The following is a 22,406-nucleotide window of genomic DNA, read 5'->3' on the forward strand; positions in this document are numbered from 1 at the left end:
TGGAAACATTTGCGTAATATTTAAATCAATACTTCATTTAATGGACTCACAGCTATGTGAGGTTTTATTAAACACATCTCTGTAACCAAAAATTTTAAGTGGAACACTTTCTGCACACATACGCCTGTATCTGTTACTTTCAGCGATACCTGGTTGGCTAAGGCTAAAAACTTCTTGTCTTCGTGAAGGAGAATACTGAGAAAGCAACATCAGGTCCTGCAAGGCCAAATACTAAACGGGGGAAAAAATACACATTAATTTTTTTTTAACTTCTACATAAAATCTCAGCAATATATAGGTAAGGGGAAATTACTTCAAATTTCTCATAAAGGAAATGCTTTTCAGAACCATAACCTTCATTTCTAGACTCCCAAAACTTTCTTGCCTCTACCCTCGGTAGGCTACCCCAGCCACTGTAGGCTCCAGTTACAAGAAACTATAGAACTCTCTGTGCTATTTCCCCACTCTAAAGTGGTAAACATAAAACATCACTCTTGGAACTTCCCAGGCCTCCCACACACAAACATATACTCACACAGTTCTTAACCACGGCACTTAACATAATTTATTGTAACTGCCTGTTTCCTTGTCTCTTCTGGTTCCACTCACTAAACTGTGAGGCAGGGACAGCACCTTACTTGCTATCACATTCAAAGGCAGTGTCTAGCACAAGGTAGGCACACAACATATACTGTACTCTTTTACTGGAAATCTTCATTTTGTTTCCTGGCAAACCCTTTCAGCCATCATTTAAGACACCATAACTTCTGTGAAACTCTATTATTTTAGTTGCAAGCAGAGAAAGTGGTTCCCACTGCACTTACCACAGTAAATTTTCATTATTTTGTGTATCTGCTTTCTCCATCAGGCTGTGCTACATCTAATTCATTATTATGCCTTACGCAACTAGCAGTGACTGATACCTACCGAGCAAATACAGACTTGTTCAATAACCAAATGAGTACCTGATATTTTTGTTTATCTAATAAATTAGTAATAATTGATGTTTAAAGGTAATCAGAACCTCAGTGGTTCGTTTTCTTATTAGTTTACAACTTTTCTACAGTGTATTCCGAACTCTGGGTTCCATTTTCTTCAAATTCTTTTTTAAGCACTATAACCTCTTAACAGGATCACACATACTGTAGATATACTTTAAAATTTCAAAATACAATTTAAATCAAAATAAGTTATTCTCACTTAGTTTAACTTATAAACTTACTACAACTTCTTTAAGCTCTTTTGATTAAAATTGATTTTAGGATCATTATCATTATTCCTATTTAAAGAGAATTCAGGGCAGCCCCAGTGGCTAAGTGGTTTAGCGTCACCTTCAGCCCAGGGCATGATCCTGGAGACGCAGGATTGAGTCCCACATCGGGCTCCCTGCATGGAGCCTGCTTCTCCCTCTGCCTGTGTCTCTGATTCTCTCTCCGTGTCTCTCATAAATAAAATCTTTAAATAAATAAATAAATAAATAAATAAATAAATAAATAAATAAATAGTTCACTGTATGGGTATACCTACCAAGCACTACCTTTGATCCTAACAGTCAACAATATTATAGGAGTAAAAATACAACTTGACTCAATGATTAAAAAACAAAAAACAAAAGAGAAGCAGTATTTTGTTTTGCTACCATGAGGAGTTTGTGAAAAGCTAATGCATATGGTTGGTATCATGGTATTTCATGCTTGGAAATATTTTTATATCTATTCTAAATATTGTACAAATTAGATTAGTTTGTACACATATACTGCCATACATCCCTGTATTTTTTAGTCACTTGGAATGAAAACTGAAAAAAAGTAAATAGCATTCAATGCAGCATGTAGTTGATTTCTTACAATACTGGTACTAGAATATTCTAGGCCCTCAAAAAATATATCTAAGTACACTAAATATTAAGTCCATTCCAAAATTGAACACCAATAAAAAATAAATTTATTAAAAAAAATAAGTCCATTCCAAAAGACAAGTTAGAAATGACTGTGTAAAGACATAAGATGCATAGTTCATAGGTACCTTTATGATGAGGGGAGGATTGCTGTTTAAAACCTTTGGGAGGCATTCATCCGACTCTTCTGAAAATGGTGGCTGAACAGGGAACAGATGAGCCTATCAAATATAATCAAATATAAGGACCATGAAAATGATTATTTTCTTGACTTTATTATATTCAGTAAGTTAACACTAACTGAAATTTATTACAAGAGACAATACAACCAAATTAACATCTTCAGTGTTTTAATAATAGGTTGCACTAAAATTAAATATACCCAAATACACTACTTTCTAAATGTTATTCTCTCAATTTTATTACATCTCTGGCCCCCAATACTAGAAATAAATATTAGAAATAAATATAAGAAATACTAGAAATAAATATAAGTTAACACTAACTGAAATTTATTACAAGAGACAATACAACCAAATTAACATCTTCAGTGTTTTAATAATAGGTTGCACTAAAATTAAATATACCCAAATACACTACTTTCTAAATGTTATTCTCTCAATTTTATTACATCTCTGGCCCCCAATACTAGAAATAAATATTCTGAAGCCACTGAAGGGACACACACCTACAGAGATGATAAAATAAAACACTCATTTTCTAAGACAAATACCTATATGATAAAGATAATGTAATTCCCATTCATTTAAAATAATTTCAATACAAAATTTAAAACTTTCTCTCAAAGAACAAATATTTGTCTTATATTAAATATTTTAGTAGTAGTTACACCAATAGCACATAAAACTAATTTAAAATCCAGGCATTTAGTATTTGCTAAACAGAGAAATGGAAACCTTCAGAAGAGACTTACACTACGATAAAGCAGGGTAAGTTCCACTAGCAGTTCATTCAGTTTAGTTTAGTTTCCAAAAACCAAAAACACTAACACCATTCCTTACTCACACACACACACACACACACACACACACACACACACACGAAGTAAATTATGGTTACAAATGATACATCCCTAAGGAAGTCTCAGAAAAGAGACCAAAACCCAACTTACTCAAAATGGCTTTGGGCACAATATTACTCAGTGCTCTGCTCAGTGCTCTGCTTGCTAAAAACAAATCTGTGCACTCTAAAATACAAAAGCATTAACAAAAAACTCAATACTAACCTCTGTGGCAAAGATTTTGAAGAGTATCCATGAGATATACCAAGTCATCAGAAGAAAGACACCACAAAGCCAGACATGGTAGAGTAATGAGAGATTCAAGAGGCCACGCACAGTGTCAAGAGGCCTGTGAAACTGCCTATAAAAGCAGAAATTACTATTTAATCCTATGGGGAAAATACAATCTAAGCATTTAACAGACGTGGGGCCTCACAATGAGAAACAAATAAATCTTATTTCTACATAATACTGGTGATATAGATGCCTTTCCTTTTGCACCCCCCCATACAATTCTCTAACACCTTCTTTTTTTTTTTTTAATTTTTATTAATTTATGATAGTCACACAGAGAGAGAGAGAGAAGCAGAGACACAGGCAGAGGGAGAAGCAGGCTCCATGCACCGGGAGCCCGATGTGGGACTCGATCCCGGGTCTCCAGGATCGCGCCCTGGGCCAAAGGCAGGCGCCAAACCGCTGCGCCACCCAGGGATCCCTCTAACACCTTCTTATGTACTATGTAAGGGAGCCTTAAAAGAAGAACAGACCTAAACTTGTGCTCAGTTTCTTGTGTTCCTAATCTTTACTGTCATTTATTATGGAGGAAGAATGAGCCAAACCTATAAGCCAACCCTTAGTTGCTGGGTAAAATTTTAGTACTTTTACTTTGATCCCAACCATTCAACAAGACTATCACCTCTCCTAGGCCAGATTTCAGCTTTGTGTTTACACCCTAAAAATAGTTCCACAATAGTTAAGAGCACATAGCATTATCTAAAAATCACAATCTTTACTTTTAAAATAATTAAAGAAACTGTTAGAAGACTAAATGAGGGATCCCTGGGTGGCGCAGCGGTTTAGCGCCTGCCTTGGGCCCAGGGCGCGATCCTGGAGACCCGGGATCGAGTCCCACGTCGGGCTCCCGGTGCATGGAGCCTGCTTCTCCCTCTGCCTATGTCTCTGCCTCTCTCTCTCTCTGTGTGTGACTATCATAAATAAATAAAAAATTAAAAAAAAAAAGACTAAATGAAGGGGCGCCTGGGTGGCTCAGTCTGTTGAGTGTCTGACCAGCTCAGGTCATGATCTTGGGGTCCTGGGATCAGCTCCATGGGGCTCTGTGTTCAGCAGGGAGTTTCCTTGTTTCTCTTATTCTTACTCTGTCCCTCCCCCATGCGTGCGTGCTCTCTCTAATAAATAAAATCTTTTTAAAAAAATTTTATTTATTTATTCATGAGAGACAGAGAGACAGAGAGACAGAGAGGCAGAGACACAGGTGAAGGGAGAAGCAGGCTCCATGCAGGGAGCCTGATGTGGGATTCGATCCCGGGACTCCATGATCACACACTGGGTCAAAGGCAGGCATCTAAATCGCTGAGCCACTCAGGGATCCCTCAAATAAATAAAAGTTAAATAAATAAATAAATAAATAAATAAATAAATAAATAAATAAATTGAACATTCCTTTACCAAAACCTTGAACAGATTAATTGGCAAAGTCATCATAATCATACAATCACACAACTAGCAATTTTAAAAGCAGGATTAGAACCTCTGGCTCTGCCATTTATGACGGTTGTGATTATATTAACTGCTTGACCTAACTTGCCTCAATTTTCTTATTCATGTAACAGTGGCCTAATCTCTTTCTACCTCTTATGGCTATTAGAAGATTTAAAACACCTTATATTGGGAGTATCCAGCATAGTGCTTAACATTTCCTGGGAGAATGAAGTTATTTTCAGATTTTTTTTTTAATTTTTATTTATTTATGATAGTCACACACACACACACAGAGAGAGAGAGAGAGAGAGAGAGGCAGAGACATAGGCAGAGGGAGAAGCAGGCTCCATGCACCGGGAGCCCGACGTGGGATTCGATCCCGGGTCTCCAGGATCGCGTCCTGGGCCAAAGGCAGGCGCCAAACCGCTACACCACCCAGGGATCCCTTATTTTCAGATTTTAAGTAAATATTTACTGAGGACCTACCATATATATTAAGGATAGTTTATTAGGCACTGTCACACAAGCAAAATGTATTTCAAGTGAAAGAAAAAAGCACTATGTTAAATTAAAATAAAATACAATTATTTTTCTTTTTCCATTTGACCCAACCTAAGATTCAGACTAACATAATAAATGACCCATGCATTTAGTTTCATATCTAGCAATTAAGCAGAGGACAAAACTAAATTTTACCTAGAAACTATTAAAAGTTAGAAACTGAAATCCACAACATAGAAACCATAATATCTTAAGCACCCACAAATATCAATATCCCCATTCCCCAAAAATAGTATTAGTTAAATCCACATATGACAAAAAAAATCTAATAGCCAAAAATTAAAAGAACAAATACTAATAGAGAAATTTACATTGATTTGCCAAGTAAAGATTAATGCTTTATCATGTGCAAAGTACATGAGGAATAACTAGAGCAATACATTTTAGTGATGCCACTCAACTGCCACTTCATGATCTTCAACTGGTCACATGATCTTGTTCAATTCTGGCTTCCTTAGAGGCAAAATGAGAATAATACCATAGCACTGTGCTTGCCTACTACACCATAGCAGAAAATGATTATTAAGGAGAAAAGCAAAAGAGAGGTATGTCCATGCAACTCAAAAGTCTACTTTTCCATAACATAAAGGCTGTATCTAACAAAAAACATTTACTTCTAGGGAGAAGAACTGGGTGACTAGAAACTGGAGCAAAAGGATTCTTTTTAACTGTATATGCTTTTATAGGGCATTGGAATTTTAAATTATGAACTAGATATATTCCAAAATGAATACAAGTTTTAAAAAATTTAAAGGCTAAATCTAAACAACACATCTGGAAAGTGGCAAACCCCTAAAAAGATGGAAACTAGCAGAGTTTAAAACCCCAGACTTTTCATCTATCACTTACTCATCTATCTGAAGGTCCATCGCAGTGCTAATCCAAGTTTTTGGAATATGGCCTGAGAAGAAAATAATACCATGCTATAAACATAAGAAGTTAATAAAGCAAATCTTAACCATTCTTTGTATTATGAGATTGATGTGATGACCAAGTAGACACCAAGACCTCAGCCAGAATGTTAGACTGATTAGGAATAGGCTTAAGGGGCACCTGGGTAGCTCCGTCAGTTAAGCAACCAACACTTCATCTTAGCTCAGGTCATGATCTCAGCTCAGGGTTGTGAGATCAAGCCCCATATTGGGCCCTGAACCCAGTGGGGAGTCTGCTTGAGATTCTTTCTCTGTCTCCCTCTGCCCCTCACTGCCCCCTACCACCACAGCTCTCTCTAAAGTAAATAAATAAATCTTAAAAAAAAAAAAAAAAAAAGGGAATAGGCAGGAAAAGAGAATAATTTCTAAATACAAGAAGTCTATGTTCTGCACAAGTCGGATTATGTACTTTTTTCAGTCATATTTTAATGGTGGTTTAGTTAAATCATACCAGTCTCCCAACAACACAATTCAAATTTCAGTTACCATGGTATATTTACTGTGAGCAACTGAATATACTACTTCTAGCTTTTCAGTACACAAATCAGTATGTAGATAACACACACACACCACATTTTGTAACTAATCATATCCCTTCTTCCTAAGTCTGTTGGTAACTGGTCATGGACATCTGTTACTCAGTTCAGGCACAGACAGCAAAACATATAATTGTGTTGCCTCCTTGTCTCCCATGAAGAGCCCACACATTTTACAAAAATGAATAACTAAAAGATGAAACTGGCCAAAAAGACCAAAGTGCAACAAAGAAAGGAAAAGTGGTAATACTTGAAATCTGAATGGAACATAAACGTGGTTATAGAAGAAACAGCTGACCACGGAAATGTTGACAGGGCTGCTATGTCAGCCTAAATGTACAACTGTAGGGGAACATCTAGGCTCATGGTAGTAGGTTAAAAAAACAACAATAAAGTGTTAACATTAGAAATGACAATAATAAGAGCTAAATAGAAAAACAGGTTATATAAACTACAAGTGAGTAAACAACAGAATGGCCTATACTTAGAACAATTCTGTAAAATTATTCCATAGATTTTTTTTTTTAAAGTAGGATCATAAAGTTAAAGAGGTATTCCCTGCTTTTCGAAAGTTCATGTTGTCACTTCACTTTTGTGAAAGGCAAATGCTAGTACCTGTTTTCACTAACTGAAGAAATCCAAATTTATGAATAAGGCACAAAAGCAAAAACAGCATTCAGCATTTGTTTTGTACCAAGCCAGAGCTGTTAGTGTACAAAAGCAGGGCACCCTGAACAGTGAGAGTGGTGCAGCTAAGCCTCTAACCTGGGAAAGACATTCAGCATCTCAGCATTAAGCCTCCATAGCTTTGAACTGTGTCCATGAGCATCTATGCTTTATCTCAATTTGTTTTGTGCATCTGTTAGCAAGATGTGTCCTAAGGTATCAGAAAAACCCAAGAGAGTATATTTTGCAGGTGTGGGGAGGTTCAAAAATCTTTTCATTTAAAATAGTAACACTAATTGCTTCTTCATTTTGTGCCATTTTGGCTTACAAAAGGTTTCATAGGAATGCTCTACTTTCAGATAGTGGGGGAAATCTGCAGTCTGAAAACAGTATTTTAGAATGTTGAATTTTGTTTGTATTATTATTGTGTTGCTATTGAGATTAATGTTTTCCATTCAACTTGAGCTGCTCCTTATATTAAATAAGCTGTATTTTTGTGCTTAAAATTCATGTTAATAAATTCTGTAAGGTTCCCTCAGTAACAGGATATTTCTAGTATATTAGTACCAAGTTACAAAAAGTTATAAAAAGGAGAGTGTTATTATAGAGTACTGACCAAACAACATACAATATTTTCTTTTTAAAAAAAATGAACGTTTTCTTATTGTGGTAAAAACCACGTAACAAAATTTACCATCTTAACCATTAAGCATACATATAGTATATGTACTTGTGCAACAGATATCCCAAACTTTTTCATTTTACAAACTGAAACTCTCTATCCACTAAGCAACAACTCCTCTTTTCCCTCCCCACAGAGTCCTGGCAATCATAATTCTACTTTCTGTTTCTAAGAGTTGGACCACTCAAATAATGCCTCATATAAGTAGAATCACGCAGAATTTGTCTTTTTGCAACTGGCTTATTTCACTTAGTATGATGTCCTCAGGTTTATCCATGTTGTAATATGTGACAGGATTTCCTTCTTTTTTTCAAAGTTTGAATAATACTCTATTGTATGCATATACCACATTTTAAAAAACATTTTCCCTTACCTAATACCCTTTGACAACCTAAACAATGAATTAGTTGGACTAATCACATACCTACAATTAAGAAACATACAATCAAGAATGACTTTGCAACTGACATCTTCTGAGCTATGAGCTAATACATACACTGTTTTAAAAAGCAGAAGAAATGCTTACCAAGAAAATAATAAACAATGCAGAAATTTCTAATCAGGAACAGTGATTCCACACAACTATGCTTAACTAACAAGAGCAGAGATCTCCTGAAACGTAAGAACTTGTATTGCTATGAAAAAAAAAGAAAAACAGAATCAAATGGCATATCCAAGTAGAGGTTCTATTTCATTCTAAAGCAAGCACATAACTAAAACAGTCCACATATAAAAAAACATAATTGTTGCATAAAAAGACAAAGTTTATTCCAGAGGTAAAAAATCAGTAACTTCTGATGACAAAAATATTTAATATTTACATTATACAGCATCTCATTGATATGAGAGCAGAAATGACAAAATTTAACAGTACTGATCTATACTTATACTAAGGACTATGGAGACGGAGTAAGTACAAAAAACATGACAATCAGAACAGTAGCAGCTAACGTTCTTTGGCTGTTTAGCATGTCTCAGGTACCATTATTTTACACACAACCCGATAAAGAAGGTTCCATTATTATCCTAATCTTACTAATGAGAAAACCAAGGCACAACTGAACCAACTTATCAGCTAGCAAAAGGAAAATCCAACATTTTAATCCAGGCAGGCCAGTTTCAGAGACTGCAAGCTTAAATATAATGTACACACTGCCTCTATAACTAAATGGTTTTATTTTATTTTATTTTTTTAAAGATTTTATTTATTTATTCATGATAGTCACAGAGAAAGAGAGAGAGGCAGAGACACAGGCAGAGGGAGAAGCAGGCTCCATGCAGGGAGCCTGACGTGGGATTCAATCCTGAGTCTCCAGGATCGCGCCCTGGGCCAAAGGCAGGTGCCAAACCGCTGCGCCACCCAGGGATCCCACTAAATGGTTTTAAATGCAAGAAAATAGGCAGCAGAAGAAGACACCAGATTGAGTCAGGAGACCTGAGTTTTAGTGCTTCTCTCTGGGCAGCACTAAGCAAGTCATGTCTCCAATCTGTGTGATAAGAAGGCTGACCCAGCTAAACAGTGTGTTAATGAGTGCCTTCAATTCTAACAATCTATGAGAGTAATACCAATCAAGGAAAAAACATGAAATGCTTTCTCCTGAAAAAATTACACTTCTTGTGAAATAGCTTGCCAAGCTTTGTCTTGATGTTCATCCACTTCTTTGTCCTTTACTCCACACTAATATTCTGCTTTTCCCTGTCAGTCTATCATTAAGAATTTGATCAGGACAATAGAACTGGTTTTAGTACTGTAGACTAGTTTAAAGAAAACTAGTAGGCTAATAGTAAATTGGTTAGAATTAGATTTTTAAAAAGATATAATTTTTCATAGTTACACGAAAACAATAGTTAATAATATGGACGATATAAAACTATGGAAGTTCCACCCCACAAAATATAAAATGTTACAGGTATTATATATGTAAATATAAAGGATTTAGCAGAATATACACCAAACTGGCCACAATTATCTCTGAGGCAAAGACTGGGACTGGCCACAGAATGGCCAAAGGAATTTTCATTTTATTTATACTATTTAAATATTTTTTAATCTAAATGTTACTACTATACTCTTAGGAAGTAACCTGACAGGCAGCACCAAAAATAATAACAAAAAAATAATAATGATGATGATGACAATGCTAATAATAATGCTAATAATAATAAGCATATATATATAAGGGTATATATATATATACACACAAATAATATATATGTATAATATATATTATAGTATAACAATAAAAATAGCAGAGAAAAATAATAAAAGTAGTAGTTTTTTTTTAAGGTCTAACATTCTCTAGTCAGCTGGGCCAGTTAAAGAAAAAAAGTAAATGGCTACTGCGATTTATTATTTTATGGAGGTTCAGATGAAGAAATGGGCCTGATCTTATATCAAGCCTTCAATTTCCTGACAATCCTGCTTTCCTTGGCAACTTAAAGCACATAAGGGAAGGTCATACAACATGCACCAGGCTCTTAGGGCTAATCAAAGAAAGCTAAAGTGTGGTGTCCCCCCTCAATCTTCTAAGGAGGCAAATCTACCCAACTGGCCAAACACAGCTACAAACGTGATAGATGAGAAATTGTGATCCTGAGCACAAAAATTCATCATTTCAACTGCTCTTGCCACAATCCTTACCTCCCTCACTCCCTGAATCCCAATGAAACCCCTATTCCAATCATCCTCAGGTGGGAAAAGAACAAATACCACTGGGCAGATCAAAGACCACTATACATTCATGGTTACAAGAGATGCCCCCGAAATACATTCTGGCCAACTACTGAATGGCCAAATGTTAAAAGTTAACCTTCTGCAAAAGCTGAACCTGGAGCCAAAGCTAAATATTACTATCAAAGAAGAAACTTCTGGGATATGAGAATAAATCTAAATTTTAATCAAAAGAAATAAAAAATTTAGTAGTCAAATTTTATAAATATGACATTATATGGTAGAAATAATTTATCAGTACCATCAATTATTAGGCTGTTCCTACATTTACTTTACTGTGTATCTGTGATGTTAAACAAATGGTCACTTTCAACTGAGGTTCAGGAAGGAGCAAGATTATTTTGGAGTATCTCCTTTTTTTCTAACACTTTTCTTCTCTATAGTCTTATATTTGGATCAAACATGATTTAACATGGATAGTTCTGTATAGAATTTCGGGTTTTTTCCTCTGTGAAATTTTAAGGTGGCAAAGCTGACACTCTGCTTTCAATTCATTTTCTCAAACTGTGAAGAATTTCTAACTGGGACTCTTTTTTCATACACTCAGTCTACGGGGAGGTAAGGTAAGGAGGTACAGCTCCTTTTCTGTGAACACTATCTCCATGCAGTATGTGTATTTTCATAGAGGCAAGAGGCATGTAGCAACTTCACTTAAACCAGGAGAAGCCTAATATACACACTCTCATACTCTCATAACACATGTGTTTACACATCGCTCCCTTCCCACCAGACTGGGTCCTAATGGGAAGGGACTGGTTCTAATAGTTTTGCTCCAAAGACCAGTCCTCAGCCTACCACAGCACAGGAATGAAGTGAGTAAGAACACAGTCAGGAAGAGTGGGGAACAGCCTGGAAAGAACCTTGATGCCATAGGAGAAATCTGAACTGATCTTGCTCTCTCCTGTCTTAGGAGGTGATTCTAGTTGTAGAGAAGGCTCCTGCCAGATTAGATTCTTAAAAACCTAACTGAAAGATCGCTCAAACTGTCCCACTCAAACCAGTCAAAATTGTTTTTACTTAATACACATCATGCCTTGTTCTAGAAAAGACTTGAGACAGTAATTGACATTCTATACTTACTTGCACATCCTCAAGCCCATGAGTTCTTAGGTTCAAAAAGAAGCTGGCAACTGCATGAATGTCATCATCATCCTCCCCTAGCCCTGCTAGGTCACAGCAACTGCCACTACCTAGCAGGGAGGGAAAGAGTGGGGCAAAGCAGTATTCTCAGAGTGGCAGTGGGAAGGGCAGTGACGGCTATCACATACATGATAAAATCTCATGAAGAAAAATCTGTCCTCTCCAAATGGCATTTTGATGATCTCAGTCCTAAGTTTTACTACCAAATCTTGAATTAATCAGATGAGGCCAGTTATATGTACATACATCAAGGCAATTTTAACTCTGCCAAATTCTGACACAAGGCAACACTCAAATGCTATCTTACCTGTATGATAGGAAATGGCAGATAGTTCATGTTGTTAATAAAATACAGGAGACTATAGCTGTAGCCCATAAATGCTCCAGCCAGCAGGGAAAAAAGGTGATACTCATTTAAGCAGGTCTGTGTAGCAGGGCTATTTAAACTGGAGAGAAAAAATTAGATTATTAATTCAATAGTCAGGGACACATATCACAGTTTTAAACTCAAACACTGACTTATCCATTTAAGAAATGCCCCAAATGCGGGGCACCTGAGTGGCTCAGTGGCTAAGCATCTGCCTTTGGCTCAGTTATGATTCCGGGGTCCTCAGATCAAGTGTCGCATCAGGCTCCCTGCTCAGTGGGGAGTCTGCTTCTCCCTCTGCCTACGTCTCTGCCTTTCTCTCTGTGTCTCTTACGAATAAATAAATAAAATCTTAAAAGAAGTGCCCCAAGTTCTAACAAAATGATTCATTTCAGGTTCAGTGTGGGCACAAGACTAACAAAACTCTCCCTGATGCATGAGAATTTGACCTAATGGTTAACTCTTTAGGTCTTCCTCTGGAAATCTGGCAAGAGTAAGAATGTCCCCTGTGATAGTAAACAACGTTGCTCACAAGTAGATATACTGCATCTGGACTGAGAGAACTAGAACTGAATGTATGGACCTCTATGCCATAACTTTGGGCTTTTGTCTGTGTTGTCTAACTGGGCAATCCTTCATGCTGACCCTTTTCACTAAAGAAAATTTATCACATTAGGAAAAAAAAACTGCCTTACATTATAGTAACTGGGCGACAAAAGGAAATTAAATATTCAGGAGTACAGGGGTGCCTGGGTGGCTCAGTTGGTTAAGTATCTGCCTTTGGCATCAGATCATGATCCCAGGGTCCTGGGATAGAGCCCTTGGCAGTGGTGGGCCCCCTGCTCAGTGGGGACCCTGCTTCTCTCTCTGCCCCTCCCCCACAACCTGTGCTCTTGCTCTCAAATAAAATCTAAAAAAAAGAAAGAAAGAAAATTAAACAGGGAACTTAAGATTACTACCATAATCTTTTTTGATTTTTAAAGTCAGAATATCAAACTGAAATTCTTATCAATGTCATGTGTTCAAGAACTATATCAGTTTAGGAGTGTTTTGGTGGCTCGGCTCAGGTCATGATCTCAGGGTCTTGAGATCAAGACCCATTTGGCTCTGTGCTGGGCAAGAAGCCTGCTTAAGATTCTCTCCTTCTCTCTCTGTCCCCTGCCCCCACATGCACTCTCTCCCAATGACAGTTTTAAAATTAGATCAGTTTTAAAATTATAAAAGTACTCTACTAAAGAACCTGGTTGTAATTATTTTAAAGTTTTCTCTTCATGCTTCCCATACAGTACTTCCTTAAACTCCAACCTAAATGCCACCTCCTCCAAGAAGCCAGGGATCTTTCCTTTCTGAACTCCCACAGGTTTTACATGCACAGCTCACTTTCTTATTACATCTTATTTCATGTTAAAGTTCTGATTTCTCTCCTATCACATCCCTTTGTGCCCATGTTTTAATTCCCCTACTGTTCTTAACTCTCAAAGACCTTATAGTCTATGCATGAATCACTCTCATAAATCCAAAAGCACCTAGCACACCATCTTGCACAGACAATGGTTTAAAAAAAAAAAAACTGCTCGGATGCCTGGGTGGCTCAGCAGTTGAGCACCTGCCTTCACTCAGGGTGTGATCCCGTGGTCCCGGGATCAAGTCCCACATCGGGCTCCCTGCATGGAGCTTGCTTCTCCCTCTGCCTGTGTCTCTGCCCCTCTCTCTGTATCTCTCATGAATAAATAAATAAAAATCTGGGGGGATCCCTGGGTGGCGCAGCGGTCTGGCGCCTGCCTTTGGCCCAGGGCGTGATCCTGGAGACCCGGGATCGAATCCCATGTCGGGCTCCCGGTGCATGGAGCCTGCTTCTCCCTCTGCCTATGTCTCTGCCTCTCTCTCTCTCTCTATCTCTGTGTGACTATCATAAATAAATAAAAATTTAAAAAATAAATAAATAAATAAATAAATAAATAAATAAATAAATAAAAATCTTAAAAAAAAAAAAAAAAAAACTGTTGAGGGGCCCCTGGGTGGCTCAGTCAGTTAAGCATCTGCCTTCAGCTCAGGCCGTGGGATCCCAGAGTCCTGGCATCAAGCCCCATTTCAAGCTCCCTGCTCAATGAGGAGCCTGTTTCTCCCTCTTCCCCCTGCTAATCCTCTCTCTTTCTCAAATAAATAAAATCTTAAAAAAAAAAAATGTTGAATTCAACAAACATAAATATCAAAAACATTTGATGATATGTATAAAAGCACCTTCCAGAAGTCTAGAAAACAAAGAATGTCCATAAACTATTTACCTACGCAGGTCACCTTTGGTTTAGTAAATAAACAAGGTTCCATAGAAAAAATATATTTACTATTACCTCTCAGTACCAGTGCAGGGAACCACAAGAAAACTGTATTGACCCCTGGTTATCACCGCAGCACACCAAGCTACCAGCATTCCCATTGCAGCATGGACGAATGAGTGCATGAGCTGCTGAGGGTGAATGATCTTCCCTATCAGTGCCAGTCTGGAGCAGGGAATGGAAGGCACAACTGTAAACAAAGCACATCACCATGGCTTTAGGCTTTATGCTCTGCAGTGTATGTAGTCAAAGGACCTGAACTATTATACCCTCTTATACTCACACAAATATTCCAAAGGAAAGAAAGAAACAGAGTTAATGTACAGAAAAATTCTAAGTTGAAAATCTGAAGTTAAAAGATTTTGGGAAGATTGAATACAGAGATGCACACAAAAAAAGAAAAACCAAAGACTCTGAGAGATGAAACCTAAGGACAGCATTAATTAAAAATTAATTAAAAATTAACATTTTTCAGTTCTTTTTCATTAAAATTTCTCAATAGCTGTGCCTACCCTGCCATCTCAATAGTGTCTACCCTGCCATTCTCTTAAGTGCCAGAAAAGAATAATCATTTTTTTAAATAGTGCTTGTCCTCTGACAAGTTATCTTTACTTCAGCGTTTGAACTTGCCAATATATAGCCCAAATGTGAAAAATAAACCGCAAACTAGGTAAAGAATGACAATATTGAATACTAAAATGTTTGTATAGCAATTTCTAATACCTCTCTGATAATCAAAAATAAGTTTTCTGGAAGTGTGCTGGGGTAGGCGAGTGTGAGGAGGAGATACGCTGACCTTTGAAAACAGCTACTAGAGGGTTTCCCGACCTATAACATTCTTTTAATATACTCCAAGTAAAGAGATTATAGAGAGAGAGAAAATTCGTGTGAAGGGAGAAAGCTTAGGTGTTCTATACTTTGAGAAGGAGGCTTCTATCACCTCTCCCTCCTTGTAAGAAATGCCCATGAGACCTACTGAGCGTGTAACTGACTACTAATGCTCTAAACATACCAAAGCTTCTCATGTGTCTAAGTCTTTTTATGTGCTATACCTTTTCCCTAGATCATCTTCCTTCTCTAATTAATACAATTCATCCTTTAAGCACCATCTCATCCAGGAAGTTTACCATGCTGGGTAAATTGTGCTCCTATATATTCCCATACTATCCAGTGTATTGTTATTGAATATGTCTGATGTTTACTATCTGTCTCCCCATTAACTGTGATCCTCTTGGGATAACTGGGACCATAACACTTATTTCTTATCCCCACACAATGTATGGCACACAAAATGCTTGTTGAAACAATAAGCCAAAGTAACTAATCAGGCTTTAAGAATGACAAAATGGAAAGCCCTAGTGCAGCATCTACACCATGTGGGAACACGTAAAAGAACATGTGCTCTAAGCCAAGGAGATCGGTATATGGTTCGAACTGAAAAAGAAATCCAGCACTAGGAGTAAGGGATTAGAAAAGCAAAAGAAAAGGGAATGTGAATGGATAAAGATGTGGTATATATACACAATGGAATATTACTCCGCCATTAGAAACAATGAATATCCACCATTTGCTTTGACGTGGATGGAACTGGAGAGTATTATGCTGAATGAAGTAAGTCAATCAGAGAAGGAAAATCATTATACGGTTTCATTCATACGGGGAATATAAAAAATAGTGAAAGGGATTATAGGGGAAAAGGAGAGAAAATTAGAAAAATTAGAGAGGGTGACAAAACATGAGAGACTCCTAACTCGGGGAAACGAACAAGGGGTAGTGGAAGGGGAGGTGGGTGGAGGATGGGGTGACTGGGGGATAGGCACTGAGGGGGGGCACTTGACAGGATGAGCACTGGATGTTATACTATATGTTGGCAAACTGAGCTCTGATTAAAAAATATACAAACAAAAAAAAAAAAAAAAAAAGAAAAGGGTATGTGTTGTAACATCCAGAGCAGGATCTGAAATTTTATACCATCTCTAAGAAGTAACTACTGAAGAGCTAAAAAGAGGAATGATGCTATAATCAAAAAGGAAGTGTCAGAAAAAGCTTACTATACCAGAAGGACAGATGCAAGAATCAGAAAAGGCACAAAAAGTAAAAAGAGAAACTGAGAAAATAAAAAGCTCTACAATCTAGCAGGTGATTCTCCCAAGGCAAAACATAGTTGTTTTTTTTTTTCTTTTAACTATAGAATTATAGACTTTTATATTTGAAAACGACCTTAGAAATCATCTGGTCCTGATCTCCTACCCTATAAAGGAGTTATTTTTATAATACATCTGCTGAGTCACAGCCTTAACAGCAGCTGTGAACTATTAAAAGGTCTAAATTTTTTTATTGTGGTAAAACACACATAAGTTTGCCATGTTAACCATTTTTTCCCCATTTTAACCATTTTTAGGCATATAGTTTTGTGGCATAAGTACATTCACACTGTGTGCAACCATCACCACCATGCACCTCAAGACTTCCCCATCACCCCAACTGAAACTCTGTGCCCATCAAACAACAGCTCCCCGGTCCCTCCTCCCCCAGCCCATGGCAACCACCATTCTACTTTCTGTCTTTATGCATTTGACGACTCTAAAACCTATCTAAGTAGAATCATACGATATTTGTCCTAAGAGCTCTAAATATTCTTTTTAGACAGAGAAACTAACATTCAAATAAATTTTTAGTTCAAACATTCAAAGCAGATGATTCTGTATTCGCATTTTAAATTGCACAAAACAAGCCTGTTCTATACACCCACATACAAAATGCATTGAGTCTGCCATTAAGAATATAAATTCACATATTTTTAAGATGATTAACATTTGAAAACTCACCTGCATAGAACTCCACATTAAAAATACTTATTATTACTACTACCACTGACAGCAGCAGGAGGTAAAAGATTACATAGGAACTATATAGATCATTGAAAGAATCTAAAAAACAAGAGAGATGAATTAGTAAGTTCATTCACTCATGTAGTTATGATCAGTAAATGGTAATAGAAAAAGGGTTTAAGAAAAAAAAAAGAAAAAGGGTTTGAACCACAACTGTAACTTTCATTTTATTTTTTATTTTTATTTTATTTTATTTATTTTATTTTTTGTAACTTTCATTTTAAAAGCCATCTTTTCTTCAAGACTTTACTCATACACTGTGACAGGTCCTACAGGACATCAACTCAAGAACTATGGTGTGATTATTTGGACCAAACTCTGGGTCCTTTAAAATTACACCAGAACTTCTTTTAGATGACCCAGATGTTAACATCAGACAAAATACTACCATATGCAAATGTCTTTCCTCATGTGAAACAGAGAAGTACCGCATTTAGTAAAATATCAACAAGGCCTCTTTTTTACAATATAAATAGTATTTTTCAGATCTCTTCTTAATAAATGCAATTAGCTCCTACAGCTAAAAGAGTAACATTTCTGGAAATAGCATAAGCCATAAATCACTTAAATGCTGAATTAAAAAACAAAAAATCATGATAATCCTTATAAAATACTAACATATTCACATTTTAGAGTAGTTCAACAAGTAATATTCCATTTCAAAAATCTGGCCCAGTTTAAAATACATATATATGTTATGCCTAAAAAACATAAATAAGAGAAATAAAAACAACAAGGAAATACATTTTACTGAATAGACTAAAACTTAATAATGAAACCAATAATTTTTAAGACTATCATTTACTGGCCAAAATTAATAAAGAATATTTATTAAGGATTCACAATTAAACCCCAATGTTATACTGAACTAAAAGAATGAAAGAAATGATTCATGAGACAGGAAATAAGAGAAGAATACAATTTATCTCAAAAGACTTTGTGAAGCAAAAGTTGAAGGAGATGAGTAACATTTTTTTTTTTAATTTTTTTTTTTTTATTTTATTTATGATAGTCACACAGAGAGAGAGAGAGAGGGGCAGAGACACAGGCAGAGGGAGAAGCAGGCTCCATGCACCGGGAGCCCGATGTGGGATTCGATCCCGGGTCTCCAGGATCGCGCCCTGGGCCAAAGGCAGGCGCCAAACCGCTGCGCCACCCAGGGATCCCGAGATGAGTAACATTTGATGAGAAAAATGGCATAAATCAAATCCCATCTGGAGAGAAAGTATTATTAGGATTAAAAAACCCTGGCCCACAAAATGGCAGAAAGTTTTTTCTTAAATGCCAATTCTGAACAATTGGTAATGGTTTTAGATTTCAGTACTGAATATTCCAAGGTTGTGACCAGACCACCAAGATCAATGAGTGATCCAGGCTTAGGGAAGGTGGTTACAGAAACACCTGCCATCCCCCTGCTGGCTTACGGCTTAATTTTATCTGCCTTGTAGGACCTACCATAAGAAGTGATTGAGATGTTTCAATGAGAAACTTAGCGGGACTCTAATTCTTTAGCAACAGTATCTCCGAAGGTCACAAGGCAAAGCTGCTAACTCCTTAAAAATTAGCACTTTCTTCTGAAATTTAAATTAACAACACACTTTCTGCTTCCCAAAGCAAAAGAAATTTGTTTATTGTAGTGGAAAGGAAAATTAAAAGAATTTCAAGTATTTGTGATTCTTAGCCTTAGGCAAAACTTCAAAAGCTCAAAACCTACTCTGGCAACACTTCTTTCTAATGCTAGTGTGGCACAGAGGAAAAACACTGGCTTTAAAGTCAAAGACCAATGTTCAAATTCTGGTTCAGTTACTCCTCCCGGACTGTGTGTCTCTGCAGACTTCTATAACCTGAGTCTCAGCCTCCTCATTTATAAGGCGGGGATAATACCCTTTTATTATATAGGGTTGTAAGAAGGATAACAATATGCTTAAGATGCTTAGTACAGTACGTGGCACACAGTACATGGCAATAATTGGAGGTTATTATTAATTAACATGATCATAGCTTAATTTAGTAATTTTGTCTCCATGGATTTTAAGAAACATTTAGTCTGTACCAATCTTTTCCTCACATCAGTCTTTGTCTTTTCCTCTATGTTTTTTAGTCTTTAGCTCCTTTCTCCTTTTCTCTCATTTTTTTTTTTATTAACCACAATATAGAAATGAAGTAGGCTTAATTTTAGACAGGTTTTTTAAGGATATAAATTCCAAGTTTTAAAATAGATAAAGGGGGGCAGCCCCGGTGGTCCAGCGGTTTGGCGCCGCCTTTGGCCCAGGATGATCCTGGAGACCTGGGATGGAGTCTCACGTCAGGCTCCCTGCATGAAGCCTGCTTCCCTCTGCCTGTGTTTCTGCCTCTCTCTCTCTGTCATGAATAAATAAATAAAGTCTAAAATAAATTAAAATAAAATAAAAAGATAAAGGGAACAGTTCTGGTCCTTAAAAAGAAAATGTCAAAAAAAGCAGTCAAAAAGACAAACACAAAAATTAAGTTTTTATTTATGAGGTCTTCTAATCTTTTTTGTTCAAGTGATCTCTGACAGTTTATTCTTATAATTATATAGTGAAAAGGTGATTTATGAAGGGAATGCCTTAAGATTACCTCAAGGTGCATGTTTTGCCGTGTCAATCAACAGAGGCACTGAATAAAACAAAAACAAACTGAAACATGATGCAACTTTTATGTTGAGAAGCAGGTCCCGTAGGGACGCCTGGGTGGCTGGGTGGTTGGGCACCTGCCTTCAGCTTAGGTCGTGATCCCGGGATCTAAGATAGAGTCCTGCATCAGGCTCCCTGCATGGAGCCTGCTTCTCCCTCTGCCTGTGTCTCTGCCTCTCTCTGTCTGTGTCTATCATGAATAAATAAAGAAATCTTTAAAAAAAAAAAAAGAGAGAGAGAGAGAGAGAAGCAGTTCCTGTAAATTTGATTTCCCCAAACTGAGTATCACTTACCAGACAGCCACTGAATAGGATGAAATAAATCAATGCTGCTGAAGATTATAAATACTGTGGTGCAGATGGGTAGAAGCAGCACTGACCAGACAATACTTGCAACTATCCTCCAGCCCAAAACCTATAATTAAACAAACAAAATCCCTCAACCGTGAAGTCAAACTACTTTAGTTATTTCAGTTATGCAAATCCTATCTTTTCATATGGGACGTTAATCACCAGTATTTACGCCAGATCGTAGCACATGCAGCTATATATAAACCGCAATGTTTACTCCTATCAACAACACGGCAAACAACTACCGAATCTCATCCTACCAATGAACTGATGCTCGCATCTAGTCCAGAGTCAGATGCCCCATTAAAGATCCCACTTTGGAGCAGCCCGGGTGGCTCAGCGGTTTAGCGTCTCCCTTCAGCCCAGGGCGTGACCCTGGAGACCCGGGATCGAGTCCCGCGTCGGGCTCCCTGCATGGAGCCTGCTTCTCCCTCTGCCTGTGTCTCTGCCTCCCTCTCTCTCTCTCATGAATAAAGAAATAAAATCTTAAAAAGATATATCCCACTTTGAGGGAGGAGAATACTTGTCTTAGTCGCACCACTGTATTCGACAGCATCTCCACGCTTGCCCCTTTAGGCGTGACCGAGACGTCAATACGTGGGGGCTGTACACATTTTACGGGGAAGGTCCGTACACCGTCCTCGCGTTCGCAGTCCCTGCCTTGGACTCGCGCGTGCATCATCAGCGTCGGGCCCTCAGGAGACGCGAGATGCACTGCGGAGTAGGCGGATACAAGAAGAGATACTTGGGGGCTCTGAAGCGTGGCGGGACACGGGACTGGCGGATTCTGCAAGGCGAAACGCTCTCGGGCCGGCGAGGTGCTGACGAGGAAGGTGGACCAGTGGGGACGAGGCCCGCACGACCATCAGGCGGCAGCCCACCACGGCGGCCCCAAGACAACGTTCACAGTCAGCGTCCCAAGGGCGGCGGGGAGGTGGGAAGGGGAAAAGAAAAAAGGACGCCCGTCCTGTGTCCCGAAGTCCATCTACAGGACCTCAGGGACTGGTAAACAACAGGCAAGGCAGGAAGACCCCCGAGACGTCAGCGGGCGCACGGCCTCCGCTGGGCCACCCCGCCGTCCTCTCCCGCTTCTTACCGGGCACGCCCCCTGCGCGAAACCCTCGCCCACCCCCGCTCCAGCCCCCGCGACGGCATCCCCGTCCCTCCGAGCGGCCTCCACTGCCCAGGCCCCGGGCCGCCCTCCCGCCCTCCCGCCCCGGAGTCCGCTCGGGACGCCCCCGCACATGGCCGCCAGCAGTCCCGGCCGGCGCCCCCTCCCCACGCGGCCCCCACGCGCCCCCCACGCCGCCCCGGAGCCGGCCCCCCCCCCGCCCAGCGCGCACGCGCGCTCAGCGCCCGCCCAGCGCGACCCCAGCAGCGGGCGAGCGCGCGCTACACGGCGCGCAGCACTCACGCGCCACAGGATGTCCCGGGACCCGCCGGCGCAGGGCCGACTCGCAGCCGTGGCCATGGTGATGGCGACCCCGGCTCTCGGGGCTGCGGGAGGCCGCGCGCCCGCCCGCCACCGCAGTTCAAAGGGAGCGAGGCCCCCGGAGGACCCTGTTGGGGCTGCCTCAGACGCTGCCTGAGGGGAGCCCGGGCCGGGCCCCGACCCGTCCCTTCGAGGCCTCGTCTGGAGAGGCCCAACGCGCCCAAACTGCCCGCGGACACGTCTCCCAAACGGGGCTGGGGCTTCAGGACCCGCCCTCTGGAGTCCAAAAGGTCTCTCCGAAGCAGGGTCCAGCGGGGCGCCAGAAACTGGGGGCGGCGCTGCACGCTGGGAACTGTAGTCTCGATGGCGCTCTGGGCGCAAGGGGAGCGTTGCATTCTGGGACTCAGAGTTCCAAAGTACAGCATGCCGGGAGTGGAAGTTTTCCCGGAGGTACCTTGTGGCATGCTGGGAATCGTAGTCTTTTATGAAGC

At 39.1% G+C, this 22,406-nt stretch overlaps 1 protein-coding gene across 3 annotated transcripts in view; it reads right to left on the reverse strand.

The window, feature by feature from the left end:
- NDC1 (NDC1 transmembrane nucleoporin) overlaps positions 1-22,260 on the reverse strand; it is a 47,456-nt gene extending 25,196 nt beyond the window's left edge. The window contains exons 1-10 of one of the 3 annotated variants that reach the window (XM_077891833.1): positions 21,898-22,260; positions 20,427-20,547; positions 17,417-17,518; positions 14,604-14,778; positions 12,193-12,331; positions 8,541-8,649; positions 6,048-6,099; positions 3,144-3,279; positions 2,026-2,118; positions 150-231 (exon numbers count right to left, since the gene is read on the reverse strand). In XM_077891833.1, coding sequence (XP_077747959.1) covers positions 150-231; positions 2,026-2,118; positions 3,144-3,279; positions 6,048-6,099; positions 8,541-8,649; positions 12,193-12,331; positions 14,604-14,778; positions 17,417-17,518; positions 20,427-20,547; positions 21,898-21,954 — 1,066 coding nt within the window. In that variant the 5' untranslated portion in view covers positions 21,955-22,260. Of the gene's footprint in view, positions 1-149; positions 232-2,025; positions 2,119-3,143; positions 3,280-6,047; positions 6,100-8,540; positions 8,650-12,192; positions 12,332-14,603; positions 14,779-17,416; positions 17,519-20,426; positions 20,548-21,021; positions 21,584-21,897 lie in introns of those variants that run through there. The other 2 variants (XM_077891831.1, XM_077891832.1) reach the window with 2 other exon arrangements.
- Positions 22,261-22,406: the final 146 nt, after the last annotated feature.

Source organism: Canis aureus, chromosome 3, assembly GCF_053574225.1.
Source record: "Canis aureus isolate CA01 chromosome 3, VMU_Caureus_v.1.0, whole genome shotgun sequence".
Lineage (NCBI taxonomy): Eukaryota > Metazoa > Chordata > Mammalia > Carnivora > Canidae > Canis > Canis aureus.